Genomic DNA, 14,797 nt, shown 5'->3' with positions numbered 1-14,797 from the left:
GTTTTTTCCCCCCGCCTCCATGTATTACCAGAGTTGAAGCATCCCTCCTGTAGCACAACGGGTGCTGCACGTGTGCTTATGTCCTTTGTGCCCGATGCCTCCATTGGCTGGCACACACGCTGGGAAGCTCAGTTTTTCACACTTCTCAACGTCACAGCTGCTGAGCAGAAAAATAGCCAGCAGTCAGCATGAAGCAGTATGCTACCAAATGCATACGAGTCAAAAGATGCAAGATGGCACTTCCTGTACGTGGCCACACCTGACTTCGTACCCAGTGCAGCAATTCTGGAAACAGTGTGTTGCTGTTGCCTGTTGAAAATCCAGGGGATGCACCTTTTAGTTACAGGTAGGACAGAAGAGAAGGAGATTGCCACCCCTTCCCTCAAAGTCTATGTGCACTTTTAATGGCCACTAAGGGCTTTGGAGTAAAGGAGGGAATTACATGGTATATGCTTAGTAATATATTACTGGCAGAAGGGAGAGGTTATTCTCTTGGAAAAAAAAATAGTGGAAGAAAACTCCAACTATGAAAACAGAAAATACACACACAAGAGGAGAACACTATTGTACAGTAAGGTAGCGATCATAGAAAACAAAAAAAACTTCAAGGCAGGCAAATGCAAACAACATCTGCACTCCTGCACTTTTCTCATTCCCCAACTTAATTGAGTTTTCCAGTCCACTGCTCGCTCCTCCTTCTCAGAGTTTGATCTTGAATTCTGTTGGCTGCACAGAGGAAGAGACCCCTGAGGATTTGAAGAGTGCCTTCAAAATGGTGTCAGGGTCCACCTCAGCTGGGGGATTTGACGCAGTGCTTGCACTTGTCCGGCGTGGTTCCCCTTCCTTCTTCACTGAAGGAGTATCGCTCAACCGCCTGCAGGATTTAAAAGCAGTATTTAACCTCTCATTATAAAATAAAATTTAACACAATGCCCGTGTTTGCTGTTCTCAGTGTTCTTCCTTTCCCACATGTTCTTCCTTTCCCATATTTCCTTCCCTATCCCATATATTCCCAAATGTTTTAAATATACTTTCAGACACAAGAATATCCTGATCTCAGACTCATTTTGAACTCATTTCCAGGGCTGGGAACACTACAGAGTCAAACTGCACTCAGCGCAGAGAGCCCCAAACAAGAGGAGAATATTCAGGGGACAATAATTTACCAGCAATTTTCCTCCCCTCCCCTCATATTCTCTTCAAAACAGAACCTGGAAGTGTGTTTGGTTCTTCCCCCCATGCAAAGGGACACTTACAGCAATATAGGCTGGTCTGAGGTGATGACATTCCCATTCATGTGAAGGTTGCACTTCATTGGTTGACCTAAACAAAAACAAAGAGTCCTTATCTCAGAATCCCAGTAGGGAAAGACCCCAGAAATACCATGCAACGGTGTAAGCTACAAAGTTCCACATGCTGAGGAAACATGAGAAGGAACAGCTGATACATCTTTTGTTGCAAGATTACAAGGACAGAAGCATTACTAAAACACTCTGTACAATAAGAAAAATTGCACCAAGAGAGCACATACAGATGGAAAGCCCTTAGCACATATGCAAGAGAATCTCCCATTAACAGCTAATTTCAGTCTATAACAAATGGCAGTTAGATCCAGCTCCAGGAGTGCATTGTTTGAAGTTTATAGAGAAGCTGACACTGTTTTACAAGTCTCATTCAAAATGTCTTCGACCATGCCCTGGAACTTCTGCAAATATTAGTTTTACTTGTACTTTGCAAACTCTGTAAGCATGCACTGCCTTCCTAAAGGCTATCTACCTCTTGGCACTGGATTAGAAGTAACAGAAATTTCATCTGGAAGTGAGACCAGTGGAATCACTGGAAGCCTGCCTCTATCTCTGAGCATTCTTTTTTGGGGAAGAGATTCCAAACTGTGCTTATATCCAACATGCATATTACACTATTTAGCTTTTGGACCAATTTTCTGGCATCTTTCTTCTTGGTAGCATACGAGTAGCTGAGATACTTTGAAAAGTCTTTGTAAACTTATCTATCCTTGGTGCAACCCCGCTCAAACTTACCATCTAAGCATCTGTTGTTGTATTTCTTATATGCCGTGATTGCATCTTCTTTCTTCACAAAGACTACTTCAGCCACTCCTGGGTGCACCAGTCGCGCTCGCTTCAGAGCACCACACACACAGAATAACTCCTAAGGGCAGAGCGTTGGTCACGACCGCGGTCACATCAAAGGCACCACGCGAACCAGACAGACACAACGAGCGAGAAAGGCTCGGTTTCCTAATTACATCCCCACTCCTGTCCGGTAAACACATGGCAGAACCTGACAGCTGCCACTTGTCTTAACGTGTTTGCTATGTAACAAGTACTGGGCGTTAGTAATACAGCTAACACAAGCAAAAAGGTGAAGGCCAGCACTGTAAGGGGGAGTACATGCAGACCTGGGCTGTTCTCTGCCTGCTGAGCATGGAAGGATCTAGGTAATTCGCATGGGGGCTTTAAGTTCAAGGAGAACACTAAGCATCGCTTAGGATGAAGTCTAAGTGATGTCAGGTAGCTCTAGAAATGGGATTTTCTACCATCTACTTGGGCATACATTTAAAAAAAAAAAAAAACAAACAGTGAACAGCTCACCCCACCCTGCCCCCCCCAAAATCAGGGAACACTCAATTTTTGCAATCATATTCACCACAGAGAGATTTATCAAAAGAGGTAGGGTAGGGGAAGGAAGCTTCATTCACCCAGAGCTGGGCAGCAAGCAACACTCACAACAATGTCTTCCTCAGTGACGCGAGGATGCAGGTTGTTTACAGTCATCTTTGTGCCTTCCAAGGGACTGAACGCCAGCTACCGACGCAAACACATTACACGCAGAAGGTCAGAAATGCAGCAAAGACAGCACAGCAAATAAAATAAACAAAAAAAAAAGTCACTAAAAGGGTGCCTGGGCAAGTTTGTACACATGCATAAAAGAAAACGACAGCCTGTAATGGGAAATACGAATGCTTAGAAAAGCCCAGCTCATCTGAGAATGAAAAAAGAGCCTCTTTTTCATATCAACTTCTCTCTGAAGTAACTTTTCCTCTTCTGTTCCCAAGTACAACGCGACCTTAATCTGCACACATACGCAATGCTCACTAGTTGTGCCCATACTCCCTTCTAAGAGCACATCTAAACTACATTCAGAACTAGCCTGGAAATCCGAAGTAGGGCTCCAGCCTCTCCAGAGCATGCTGAACTCAATCAATGTGCCTGGGAAGATCTGTACCCAGTACCAGGCAGTTTGGCAAAGCAATTCCAGGCAGGTTCTCTACAAATTGCCTGAGGAGGCTTGCCTAGATAGCAAGCTGCTGCTCTTGGAAGAATCCTGTTCTTTTTGCTAGCAGCAGAGGACAGAAGACTACACAAACTGATGTTAAAACCATATTTCTAGGGACATGGAAGCCACCAAAGGGTGTCCAAATGACAACTGCCATCTCCTGGTAACATCCACCTGCTTCCTCCAAGACCATGTGCTCCCTCCCATGCCAGAGAGAAAAATAAAAGAAGTGAGGTGCACTGTCTGAGAATTCCCAGTCTCTCAAACACTGGAGAAGAGGATGTTCAGACAGGTTTAAAATATTCATGAAACAGGTCGCAGCTATCAGAACAAGCCTGAAGGACTCCCAGAGGTAGCGGTGCGAGGCAGGCAGAAGCAAACCGCTCACAAATCCAACCAACAGCAAGCTTCAGATGTTTCAGAGGTTTCTCTAAGGATCATGTCCCCACTTCCCTGAGCTCACCTCCACAGGCGCTGGCTCTTTTGGAGGCTCCTCCTTTGTCACCAAGGTCCGGGACATGTTTGTCAAGGCCTTTGTCCGCATGGGGGAAGGAGGTGCAGGTGGAGCTGTGTACGTATCGTTCTGGACCACTTTAGTCAGGGGAACAGTCTTGGACAGAGAGAACTTATTGCCACTCAGCCCAGTCTACAGAAGGAGAAAAAGCATCTCTGAGAGCTGCAGGTGACAAAAGCAAGCCCATTTTTTCAAGCACAAGAGCATTACAGGCATGCATTAAGAACTTCACGTTCTTCCCAGTGTCAAAACCACGGCAGTGTTGGAGACTTTCAGCTGTGAGGCAAAAATCAACTGAAGGCTTTTTTGGCATGTTTACCTCGAAAGAGCACTTTTTAGACACACTTAAATTTTATACTTTTCTTAAGTAAACTTTAGCAGTGCCACTTGAATTTGGAAAACACCTTTTGTCCAAAGGTTCTCAAGTGGTTGACACAGCGTACACAATTGCTCCTTTAGAGTAAAACTGAGCTCTCCTAGTGCAAACAGTAGTAGTTCTTCAGAAACACAGAGCTAGGGCACGTGAAGACTTGGAGCTGATTCTTCTACTCAGAGCTACCCAGGAAGTCTAAAGCCAGAATAAAAACTGTGCTTAGTATTTGCTGTGAAGCCTGGAGCTCTATTCTCAACACCCACACGAGAAAAGCCTGCGATTATCACTGCAGAAGATTGCCTGGGTGATGGGGAAGCTGCACTCATTTGCTCTCTTAAAACCACAGAATAATTTAGGACAAACCCACGTCCAACCCCCGTGTCTGAAATGAAGCTAACTTCAAAGACGCATCAAGTTGGCTCAGGGCCTCAGCCAGCCAAACTTCAGCACCTCTGACAACAGATTTCACCTCTCCGGGTCCCTCTGCCAGAATCTGACCAGCCCCGAGAACTGCACAGTCCCTTCTTATATCTAACTAGAACTTATCCCCAGCAAGCTGCCAACTAAGATTTTGCATGGCAAGAGATTTCCTGCTTCGATGTCCAGTCTCTAGGAGCAGCAGAAAGCTTCCCTTGCTTGCCTGCTCAAACGAGATAGGTACAAAGCACTTTCCCAACAAGAAGAAAGTCGAGAGCTAACACACAGCAACCTGCTAGCACAGGAGAAAGCACACATTCTGGCTGCAAAAGGACTATAAAATCAATTAGCCTTAAAGGGAGCCTGTCCCAAAAATAACACTAGAAGCACTGACACAGAGAGAAGGGCAGGGTGCAGAGCAAACATTTCAGGGTAGAGCACCGTTTACATACTTTAAAAGAACATAAGCCCTGTAAAGCCACAGCCTGTGTGTCCACCCAATGTGAGCATGGCATGGCAGGGACTGCTCAGATAATCCCTTACCGCGTTGTGCAGGAAACTGTTTGTGGTGGTGATTTTCATCTGTTTGCTAGGAAGGGGAGAGACGCTTTCATCATCATCTTCCATGTCATACAGACCCTGAAAAGAAGGAAGATAATAGTTTACAAGATGGTAGATCTACTTTAGATGTGATTTCTAAAATAAGTGATTTTCTCCTGTCTTCAGGCTTCTTCAGAACACACGGGGTAACAGAAGGAAATGGACACGGAATGGTTTGCTTTGGAAGGGATCCTAAAGACCACCTGGTTCCAACCCGTGCCCTGGGCAGGGACACCTCCCACCAGAGCAGGTTGCCCAAAGCCCCATCCAGCCTGGCCTTGGACACTTCCAAGGATGGGGAATCCACACCCTCTCTGGGCAGCCTGTTCCAGCGCCTTACCACCCTCACAGTAAAGAATTTCTTCCTTATATCTAATCTCAACCTACCCTCTTTTAGCTTAAAACCATTACCCCTTGCCCTATGACCACACTCCCTGCCAAAGAGTCCCTCCCCAGCTTTCCTGTAGGCCTCCTTTAGGTACTTGAAGGTAGCCACCAGAGCTCTCCCCGGAGCCTCCTCTAGCAGCTCCAGCCCTCTGATCACCTTTGTGGCTCTCCTCCAGACCCACTCTAACAGGTCCACGTCCTTATGTTGGGAGCCCCAGAACTGAACGCAGCACTCAGGTGGGGCCTCAAGAGCAGAGCAGAAGGGGATTCACCTCCCTCACCCTGCTGGCCACGCTTCTTTTGATGCAGCCCAGGACACAGTTGGCTTTCTGGGCTGTAAGCACACATTGCCAGCTCGTGTTGAGCTTTTCATCAACCAGCACCCCCAAGTCCTTCTCCTCAGGGCTGCTCCCCACCCACACCCAGACTGGATTCACGTTTAGGATTGCAAACACGGTGTTTGCATGTTTGGAAATGCATGACTACTTGGACTTTGCTCTTATCCTCACATCTAGAGGACAGAGAGCTGAGAGAATACAAGCCCTTTCCATAACGTCGGCGTAAGATCAAACTTCTTTTCCAGAGATGCGATTTCCCTACGTGTACTGCAGTCACCTACAGATTCCTCTCATCTCTAGACCTTACCAGCGCTGATGAAACCGCATTACTAGAATAAAGCCTTGATGGCTTACGTTTTAACACCCTTCCACCTTTAAAGTTGAAGCCTATGCATATATTTTTTGTAAAAGGAAGCAGATGCCTGTGGAATACAACTGAACTGAACGTTCCTCAGCACAGCACACGCCCGTCTGGCACTAGAAAACACCGCACTGTGAGGCTTACTGAAGAATTTGCTTCCCAGTTCCGCACAGCGCCCATAGCCCTGCCTCAAAATAGTGAGGCTAACAACAATCCAAACGTTTTTCATAGTCTCTACTCAATAATATGTCTAAGAAAAATGTTTATACACATATGGCGCTGCCCAGAACATGGGAAGTCACAACTCCAAAGAGCTTCCCATTAATTCAGTAGGAAGGTGAAGAAAAACGAAGAGATCAGCAATGACAGCTTGAAAAATAAGTGGGTTTTCATGGCCAACAAGATCCTGGTTTATGAACAGGGAGGTTGTTATAATCACAGAAATGCTAAGACAGAAGAAAAAGGGATGGTAGAACAGAGTCGTGCAGAAAACTGGCAAAAACGCTAGGCAGGACGACAATGGAGTTGAGTTAAAGCCAGTGAAACAGAGTCAAGGCGTCTGGTAACGAGGTCAGAATAACGAAGACACTTTCTGAAGTGATAGCACCTGGGATAGGTGAGGGCAGCAGGTCAATGAAGACACGAACAGCTCAAGTTACCATAATCAAGGCATGAAATAAACATGACATGGTAGTGTCAGTGCCAGTTCTCCCATATTTCATGCCACAGTTTATGCATACAGACATACAAAATAAAATAAGTAATAGGATAATTCCTTTGAAAGAGCCCAAGGTGGTAAGGTAGCCAAATGCTCTGGGGCCACAGCAAAGGCCTTTAAAGCTGATCCCAAGAGAGACAGCACGGATTCTAGAGTTTTCCTCAGACAAAGCCTGCTTGATATGGTAATGTTGACAGTACATCAAAAATACAGTTAAAATCATTCATCATCAGGTTTCCAGCAGGGACCCACACCTGGCGTTTCACAGGAAGGTACCACCCTCTCCCACCTCGCTGCGTAACAACATCCACTCCGTGAAGAGGCTGCCAGGATGCTGAATCAAAGCACCCAACACCTGGACTCAACGTTGTATCAGCAAAGCATTTAGGGAAAGACATTACGGCTAGAGGTCTTGGTCTCTGGAAAAAACTTGTTCTCGTAATAAGAAATGGTAATTCCTACACTGTATTCATGTAACACACCAGGAATCAAGTTCGGTTAGACTAAATTAAAGCCTCAATTACCACGAAGGTATCTCACTGCGCTAGAACAAAGAGCCAAGCTGTCAGAGACACCTCGTAAAGTTTCTCTTCTTTCCTACCTCGAATTCTCTTTGCACCCACCAATGTTCACGGCCACCTTCCTGCCCCCTCAGTTGCCCACCCCACCCCTCAAAAACAAGGGTTAAATTAAGAAGAGCACAGAGTGGGCACACACCTGCTTGTGTGTATGGTTGTTCACCACGTTGATCCTCATTCCTGCTGGATGAGAGTGTCCAGGGACTGGAGCTTTCTGCTACGGTTAGAGGGAAAGAACCAAAGCGTTAAACACTGGAGTCCACCACATTGCCATTTGGAGAGCCTGGCGCTGTTCATTGATCCCCTGAGATCACTTACATGAGACACTCTCCTGCTCTGGAAACATGCTACACCGCAGTATTAAACATCTATGTCTCCTGTGATATGTTGACAATGAGATACCTGCACTTCATCAAAGAAATTAAAACCCAAGGCCACACAGATAAGCTTTGATTCAAATTACTTGAGTTTTAGTTCAAGTTTAGTGGGAAAGAGATTTATTTTCAGCTCCAGCAGCACTGATTAGATTTTTATTGCTGCAAATACGAAACCACGAATGGTGTAAATCAGTAAGAAAGCTCCTCTTCTATCACGTTACGGAGAACCAGAAGAGAGCTATTTCCATTCAGCTCAGCAAGTTGGGACACAACACTATTTAGCTGGTCAGTTCCATTTCTTAGCAAATAACGTCACTTCATGCTAGAGCTGGAATAAACTGTACTGGAATAAAGTGATGCACAGGGTAGTGTACCTGACCCTCCTGCCATCTCGTGTGTTAGCCTGTGAAACAAGGAAACCACGACATGCAGGGAACGGAGCTGCACTAATAAGCGACCAGAAGCAACCTGCAGCTACCTCAAAAATGCCTCCGTGGTATTTGAAAAAGCTGGAAGCTGTCAACTACAGAAAACAACGTCTCGCAAAAACAGTAAACGCAGTAAGAATTTCAGATTTGCATTTTCTCTAGAAGAACAGTTTATAGCACAGCACCCTCATGTTTCAATTTGCTAGTTCAAAGACAGTTCAGTTTGATTCTGTTCCCACAACTGGAACACAGAGGAGGGCCACTGGCAATTTAGAATTGAAACAAGTTATAAGGTAACACTTACATGCATGGTTTTGTCCACAGTCTTAGTCACCACACCATTCTACAACATTTTATGGCAACATGCTAACAAGCACCGTAGGTCAAACCAAGCGATTAAAAAAAAACAAAAAACAAAAAAACAGTCAGATCAGAGCAGGCTGCTGCTGTACCCAGCCTCCAAATGCTATTTAACTCCTAGACTTTCTAGCAAATGTTCAGCTCCTAATGGTGATTTGGCAGAAAAGGCCAGGATGAGGATGAATTACCCTGCTAAGTTGAGGCTATTGAACAGACCGCTCTATAGCTCTGTGATTAGCTCTTCTGACTGCCACAAGAATCCTTCCTCAGGCCAGCCTTTCACTCCCAGCCTGGCATCTGAAGACACCAAGGGGCAGTTTTCTGCTGAGCAGAAAGACTCATCCAGGCTTTCAAACTGATGAGGACAGCAAATGTCCTGGTGCAGACAGGCACACGGGACCTTCAGGAGGCAGGAAAGAAAAAGAGGTAGACTGGGAGCTCGAGGTGTGTCCTTGCAACGTGCTTGAATAGGTGAGGAACGCAAGGGCTCCTCAAACAGCAATCCTGAGGGGCTGAACGGAAACTTCTGGCTCTACTCACTGTGTGTAACACGTGGAGCTCAACAGGAGCTGCTAGTCTGAGAAGTTAAATAAGAATCAATGGTCTCTTGCAAAGAACAGTGGCATAAGAACAACAAAAAAAGTGTATGTTTTCTTTGCATTTTAGCTGGGGAAGAAAGACTATTTAACAGCTCAAGATAAGTATTCTAGTGCTGACAGGAGCACTGCTTTGGTCTTTATTGGGCCTAAAATTTAAATAAAACCTTAAAGGGAAGCTTGGATTCTCCAACAAGACCTAAAAAGCTGGAAGGACACGAAAAAGCCTGAATCCTGCCCTACAGAGTGTTGTAAACAAGGGAACATATTCATGCAACTCTGCCACTGGACTGCTGCAGAATAACCGAGGGGCTCAGAGATGGCTTGCTTGACCTACTTGGATCGTTTTGGTGATTTTCACAGCTGGATTTACCGTCCCCATAGCTGGGCTGATAGCAGCTGGAGTGTTCCTTTTTAAACTGATCTTCTCTCTGGCATCCACCACTTTGGTCACCTTTTCAGCAGCAACACTTTGCTGCTTACGGGAATTCAACATCTCCCGAGCATCCTGCACCTTCCCTTTTATTTTGAACCGAGCGTCCTTTTGAACCAGTTTTTCCCGAGCATCTTTAACCCCCAGTTTGTGCCGGGCATCAGTGAGGCCGATCTTCTGTCGGGCATCAAACGTCCGCTGGAAGTTGACGGCTGGTGACGATCTACTCAGAAGATTTTGCTGGATCCCAATGCGAGATCTGACACCTCCAAATACTGGCCTCGTGTTAAGCCTGAAAAAAAAAAAAGGTTCAGACATTATAAGGCGTGATACTGTATTGTTGTGGTTTAACCCGGCCGGCAGCTAAACGCCACACAGCCATTTGCTCACCCTCCCCCCTCCCTCTCTGGGATGGGGGAGAGAAATGGGAAAGCGAAGCCTGTGGGTTGAGATAAAGACAGTTTATTAAGATAGGAAAATAATAACAATAACAACAACAATAATAATGATGCTAATAGTACTACTACTACTAATGTGTACGGAATAAGTGACGCCCAATGCAATTGCTCACCACCCACTGACCAATGCCCAGCCTAACCCCAAGCAGCCAGCCCCCCCCACCCCGGCCAGCCACCCCTATATCTTGTTCAGCATGACACCCTATGGTATGAAATACCCCTTTGGTCAGTTTGGGTCAGCTGCCCTGGCTCTGTCCCCTCCCAGCTCCTGCTGCACCCCCAGCCTGCCCACTGGCAGGACAGAGCGAGAAGCTGAAAAGTCCTTGGCTTGGTGTAAGCACTGCTCTGCAACAATTAAAACATCAGCGTGGTGTCAACATTCTTCTCATCCTAAGCCAAAACGCAGCACCAGACCAGCTACTAGGAGGAAAATTAACTCTATCCTAGCTGAAACCAGGACAAGCATCCACAGAAGTTATCTGCTACTGCTTAGAAAAGCTCACGGTTACTGCACAGACCAGGTTACCAGTCCGAATACAGCCCCTAAACTGTTTTATGCTGGATTTTACTTTGCTTGTAAATAGCTAAAGAACTATTTGTCAAAAGTCCTTAAGCTCACATTTAAGAACTCAAGTAAAGGCCTGACTTCATCTGTGCTAAAAACCAACTACAGTTAAACAAAATTCATCAAAAACTTAGGTACTTCGGGGAACTCTTTGAAGACAAACAGCAATAGATTTTCTAGCATTAGGACTGAGCAGCTCCATTAAAACATCTCTCATAGTACAATCATGGGCCTTGAAACAAAGAAAGCGGGGAGCTATACGTCTGATTTCAAGAAATCTGGGCAGCAAGCTCACAGCCTTGGGACTGTAGGAGGCGTGGATTCCAGAATGCACAAGTACAGGCACCATTCTCAGCTCAAAGCCGCTAGTTCCCAAACCGAGGAACACTTAAGAATGCTTTAAGAACACTTACAAGTACGTCAGCACCATTGCAAAATGGAGCACAGAAGCTCATAGTCCAAGCAGCCTGTTACACAGTGAAGCAGAAACTAGCTTCCTATTACAGGTCTGATTTACCTGTCCAAAATTTCCCCTAAAAGGAAGTAGCTCATCTTTTTTTTAATACTGGTCTTTCTTCAAGTATTTCGTAAAATTTTAGAGTTTAGTTTTTGAAAAGAAACCCTTTTAATTGGGCTTTTTTTTTTTTTTTTTGTAAACATGATAAAAATGTAAGCAATTTTAAAGCTATAATAGTGGAAAATATTCTTGATGTCATTTTTTTTTTAATTCCAAGTAAGCTACAGTACTATAGCATTCATCTGCTTTTGGAACCATAACGCACAGCACTATAGCCTAAAATTAGGTAGCTAGAATTTGTTTTAGTACCTAAAAGGCTAATGTCACGAATTCAAATGATGATGCAATTCACATTCTCCATATAGCTTTCTATCAGTATTTCCTGATCTAACCCTATCTTAGCATAATTTGCCATCGTGTATTTACAGAGGAGAGATGTGTGGAGAAGAGATGAAACAGCCTGAGACCCAACACCCGCTTCCATGGCTCTGTTCTTGCCGCGCCCCAAACTGGAAAGCTCAGACTGGGGTCCCGCTGTGTTACCCAGCTCAGAAATCCTACAGCTGCTCTCTCATACAGCCAAAGCACAGCAGCTCCATGAGACAGGACTGCTACCAAGACCTTTTGTTAAAATATATCCAGAAGAACACAAAAGTGTAAATACACCCATAAAGCAACAGCCACAAACAAGACTTCCCTTGCTGTTTTAAAACATTAACATAGCAAAGCAGAAAGCAGTTGGCTAGAGTGCTGCAGAGGATTCATAAGTGTTCCTTTTAATATGCATAATAGAAGTCAAAGTAAAACCAGAAATATGTGTATCAGCATTTAAATCAGAATTAGACTGTTAACAACACGCATAATGAAATCAGTTAGGAAACTCTGTACTGAAGATTATACCTCCTCTGAAGGCTTTGTTTACCCTAATAAGCAACTCTTCTCTGGAGAGAACTGACAACCCTGTAACAGCACACACAGTTTGAGCACTTTGTGCCATGGCACCTGAAATGCAAGGGAATCTCAAACATCTGATTTCCTTTCAAATACTATGAGCTTAGACTCATTTATTACACAAAAATGGCATTTCGTGGGCAGGGACATTTTATAGTTGAAGATTTTTCAGTTATCATTTTGTCTAGATTACCAAAGAGCACGTAATATAATCAGACAAGTTTGTTGGGTTTGCCCAGCCTTCCCAAAGGCACGTTAGCTACCTGAGACGTTTTACAAAGCAAGCTAAGTGTGCCAAGTGAAATTCGAGGTGCGGGAACTTGAGGGATTACTGCTTGGCAGGGAGATTCCCTGGAAGGAAGGAGAGCGAAGGGGGAGCTCGAGGAAGGCGCAGGGAGCCGCGGCGCGCCCCGAGCTGCACCAGGCGGCTGCCAACATGGAGGGCAGCGGGAATGAAGGCGCACAGCCCTGCGCGGGCCGGGGCTGGCCGTGCAGCCCTCGAGGTACCACACGTCCAGAAGGGACGGGAACCAGCCGGTCGCTCCTCAGCGAGGAACGGGCCCAACGGTCCCAACGGTCCTAACGGTCGCCCGAGCCCTCCTCGCCTCACAGACGGGCCCCGCGCGCCGGCCGCCGCCCCCCCGAAGGCCCGGCCCCGCGGCGGGCAGCGGCCTCGCGAGCGGGAGGCCCGGCAGGGGGAGCGGGGGAGGCGCGGGGCAGCCCCGGGGAGCCGCGGGCGGCGCCTACCTGCCCTTCCCCGCCACGCCGCGCTTCCGTATCAGCTCGTCCAGCGACAGGTCCGCCATCTTGTCGCGGGGCCCAGCGAGGAGACGCAGCCAGCGAGCCCCGGACGTGACATCACACCCCTTCCGGCGCTCCCCCCCCCTTCCCCATCCCCGCGCCTCAGTGAGAGGATGCCCGCCCCCTCCCCAGCCCCGCGGTCCCACAAGCCCTAGCGGCGCACCGACGGCTCATTTGCATATGGATTGTAACACGACACGGCGCTGTTTGGACCAAAAAAGACTTTTTTTTAGCTCAGAATGGCGCAAAGAGAGGATATAAGAACAGAGAAACACGGATATAGCCGGTTCTATCCAGGGTAGCGAGGGCAAGGTTCTCGCCCTGACCTCCAGAGGTATCGCGCAGAGCCCTCCCCGCGAGCCGCAGAGGGTTTCGTTATGCCTTAAACTTATGAGTAAGGAAAATAACGACCCGGGGTGACGCCCGGGTCCTCACTGCTGATGTGAGAGGAATTTTTGCGCGGGTACAGGTCGCCCCAGGGTGACCCGCTTACTTCGCGGGATGCCCGGGAGCTGCGATCTGCCCGACCCTAGTGCGTCACGTGACAACGACAGACACGGACCGGGTCTTGTGTGGGCCTTGAGGGGCCCTTGGGGGGCGGCTGGACAACAAAAAATACCCAAACAAAAAAATAACCCTGCTGTTGCAACAGCACGTTTCGAGCACATTCCTGTAACCTTAAGAGCAGCCCCCGTGGTTCAGACTTAAAGCATCTCTCCAGTGTTTCCCCCCCTGCAGGGAGACAATAGGGTCGGGAAGGTGTGCTCTAGTGTCAGGCCTGTCACCCTGCACCTGTGCCGTTTCCCCAAATACAAAAAACTCATCTGCGTCGTTTGTGGAGGATTTGTACTCCTCCAGGAGGTAAAAACCCAAGTGAACCAAAGCAGACCCTGTAAGCCAACACTCAGGGAAGAATTAGAACAGAACAAGCACTCACAAATGCAGAGTGGCAAATCCAGATGCTTTCTGTCTTGTTTCCTACTCATTTGCCAATGATTCCTAATACCAGATTTTGTTTTTCAATCGCTCCTGATAATTTTATGCATCTTTTGTCAAGACCCCTAAGTTTTGTTGCTGAGCAATAGTGATCAAGTGAGAGCCTGTCCTTTTGTCTGTGCGGTGAGAATTGTTTTCCCCTGTAAACACCCCTTTTATGTAAACACACACTGAAATTCCGACATTTTATTGCCGCTCTGTGTGTTAGATCATTCTGCAGTCCTTTCATCACTTTCATGACCCCAAATCATTTCACATCAGCAAACTGTAATCTCCTGGCTCACCCTTTTTAAAGACTACTCACAACTATGTTAAACATCACAGGTCCCAGCACAGACCCCAGCCATACTCCACTTGTGGCTTTTCTTCATTTACCCTTCCCCTCTGTTTCCTGGTTTTTAGCTAATCATTTATTCATGACAGGCTGTCTCTCATCCCGTGACCGCTTAGATGCTTTGAAAGCCTGTGGTGAAAGATTTTTTCAAAAGCTTTGAGAAATCCAGGGGGATTAGACCAACCAAGTAGTATGCTCCTGCTTGCAGACTTCTCAAAGAAACGCACAGCTTTGGAAGTCTTTGTACAGAAACCATGCCAACTCTTCCCAAGTAGGTCGTATTCATCCAGCACCCACTGATTTCCCCCCTGTGCTCTCTTACAGCACCTTATATACCTTAGCTCTTGGCTACAGAGCACATTAAAAAGGGAAAAGTACAGGCTGCAGCTCCCCCCGCT

At 46.5% G+C, this 14,797-nt stretch overlaps 1 protein-coding gene across 2 annotated transcripts; it reads right to left on the bottom strand.

The window, feature by feature from the left end:
- Positions 1 to 382: 382 nt before the first annotated feature.
- POLDIP3 (DNA polymerase delta interacting protein 3) lies at positions 383 to 13,116 on the bottom strand. 2 transcript variants are annotated; one of them, XM_084284672.1, is made up of 9 exons: positions 13,016 to 13,116; positions 9,682 to 10,069; positions 7,723 to 7,800; positions 5,145 to 5,240; positions 3,761 to 3,943; positions 2,748 to 2,825; positions 2,040 to 2,169; positions 1,257 to 1,323; positions 383 to 874 (listed from the first exon to the last, which is right to left on the bottom strand). In XM_084284672.1, the coding sequence occupies exons 1-9, from the start codon at positions 13,072 to 13,074 to the stop codon at positions 700 to 702; spliced, it is 1,254 nt and encodes a 417-aa protein (XP_084140798.1). In that variant the 5' UTR covers positions 13,075 to 13,116; the 3' UTR covers positions 383 to 699. The 2 variants fall into 2 exon arrangements, with proteins under 2 accessions (XP_084140798.1, XP_084140799.1); XM_084284673.1 differs by having other exon boundaries at positions 7,723 to 7,797.
- Between the last annotated feature and the right edge of the window lie 1,681 nt (positions 13,117 to 14,797).

This window comes from Netta rufina (genome assembly GCF_964035555.1).
Source record: "Netta rufina genome assembly, chromosome: 1".
Lineage (NCBI taxonomy): Eukaryota > Metazoa > Chordata > Aves > Anseriformes > Anatidae > Netta > Netta rufina.
Note: the sequence above shows the minus strand (reverse complement) of the source record. Positions and strands in the feature narration are given on the sequence as shown.

Coding starts and splice junctions, on each gene's coding strand:
- POLDIP3 (XM_084284672.1), bottom strand. CDS start 13,074: ATGGCGGACCTGTCGCTGGACGAGCTGATACGGAAGCGCGGCGTGGCG. Junction 5,241..7,722: donor ACAACCATACACACAAGCAG/GTGTGTGCCCAC, acceptor CCTTCTTTTCAG/GGTCTGTATGACATGGAAGA. Junction 1,324..2,039: donor CAACAACAGATGCTTAGATG/GTAAGTTTGAGC, acceptor GTTTTTGTTTAG/GTCAACCAATGAAGTGCAAC.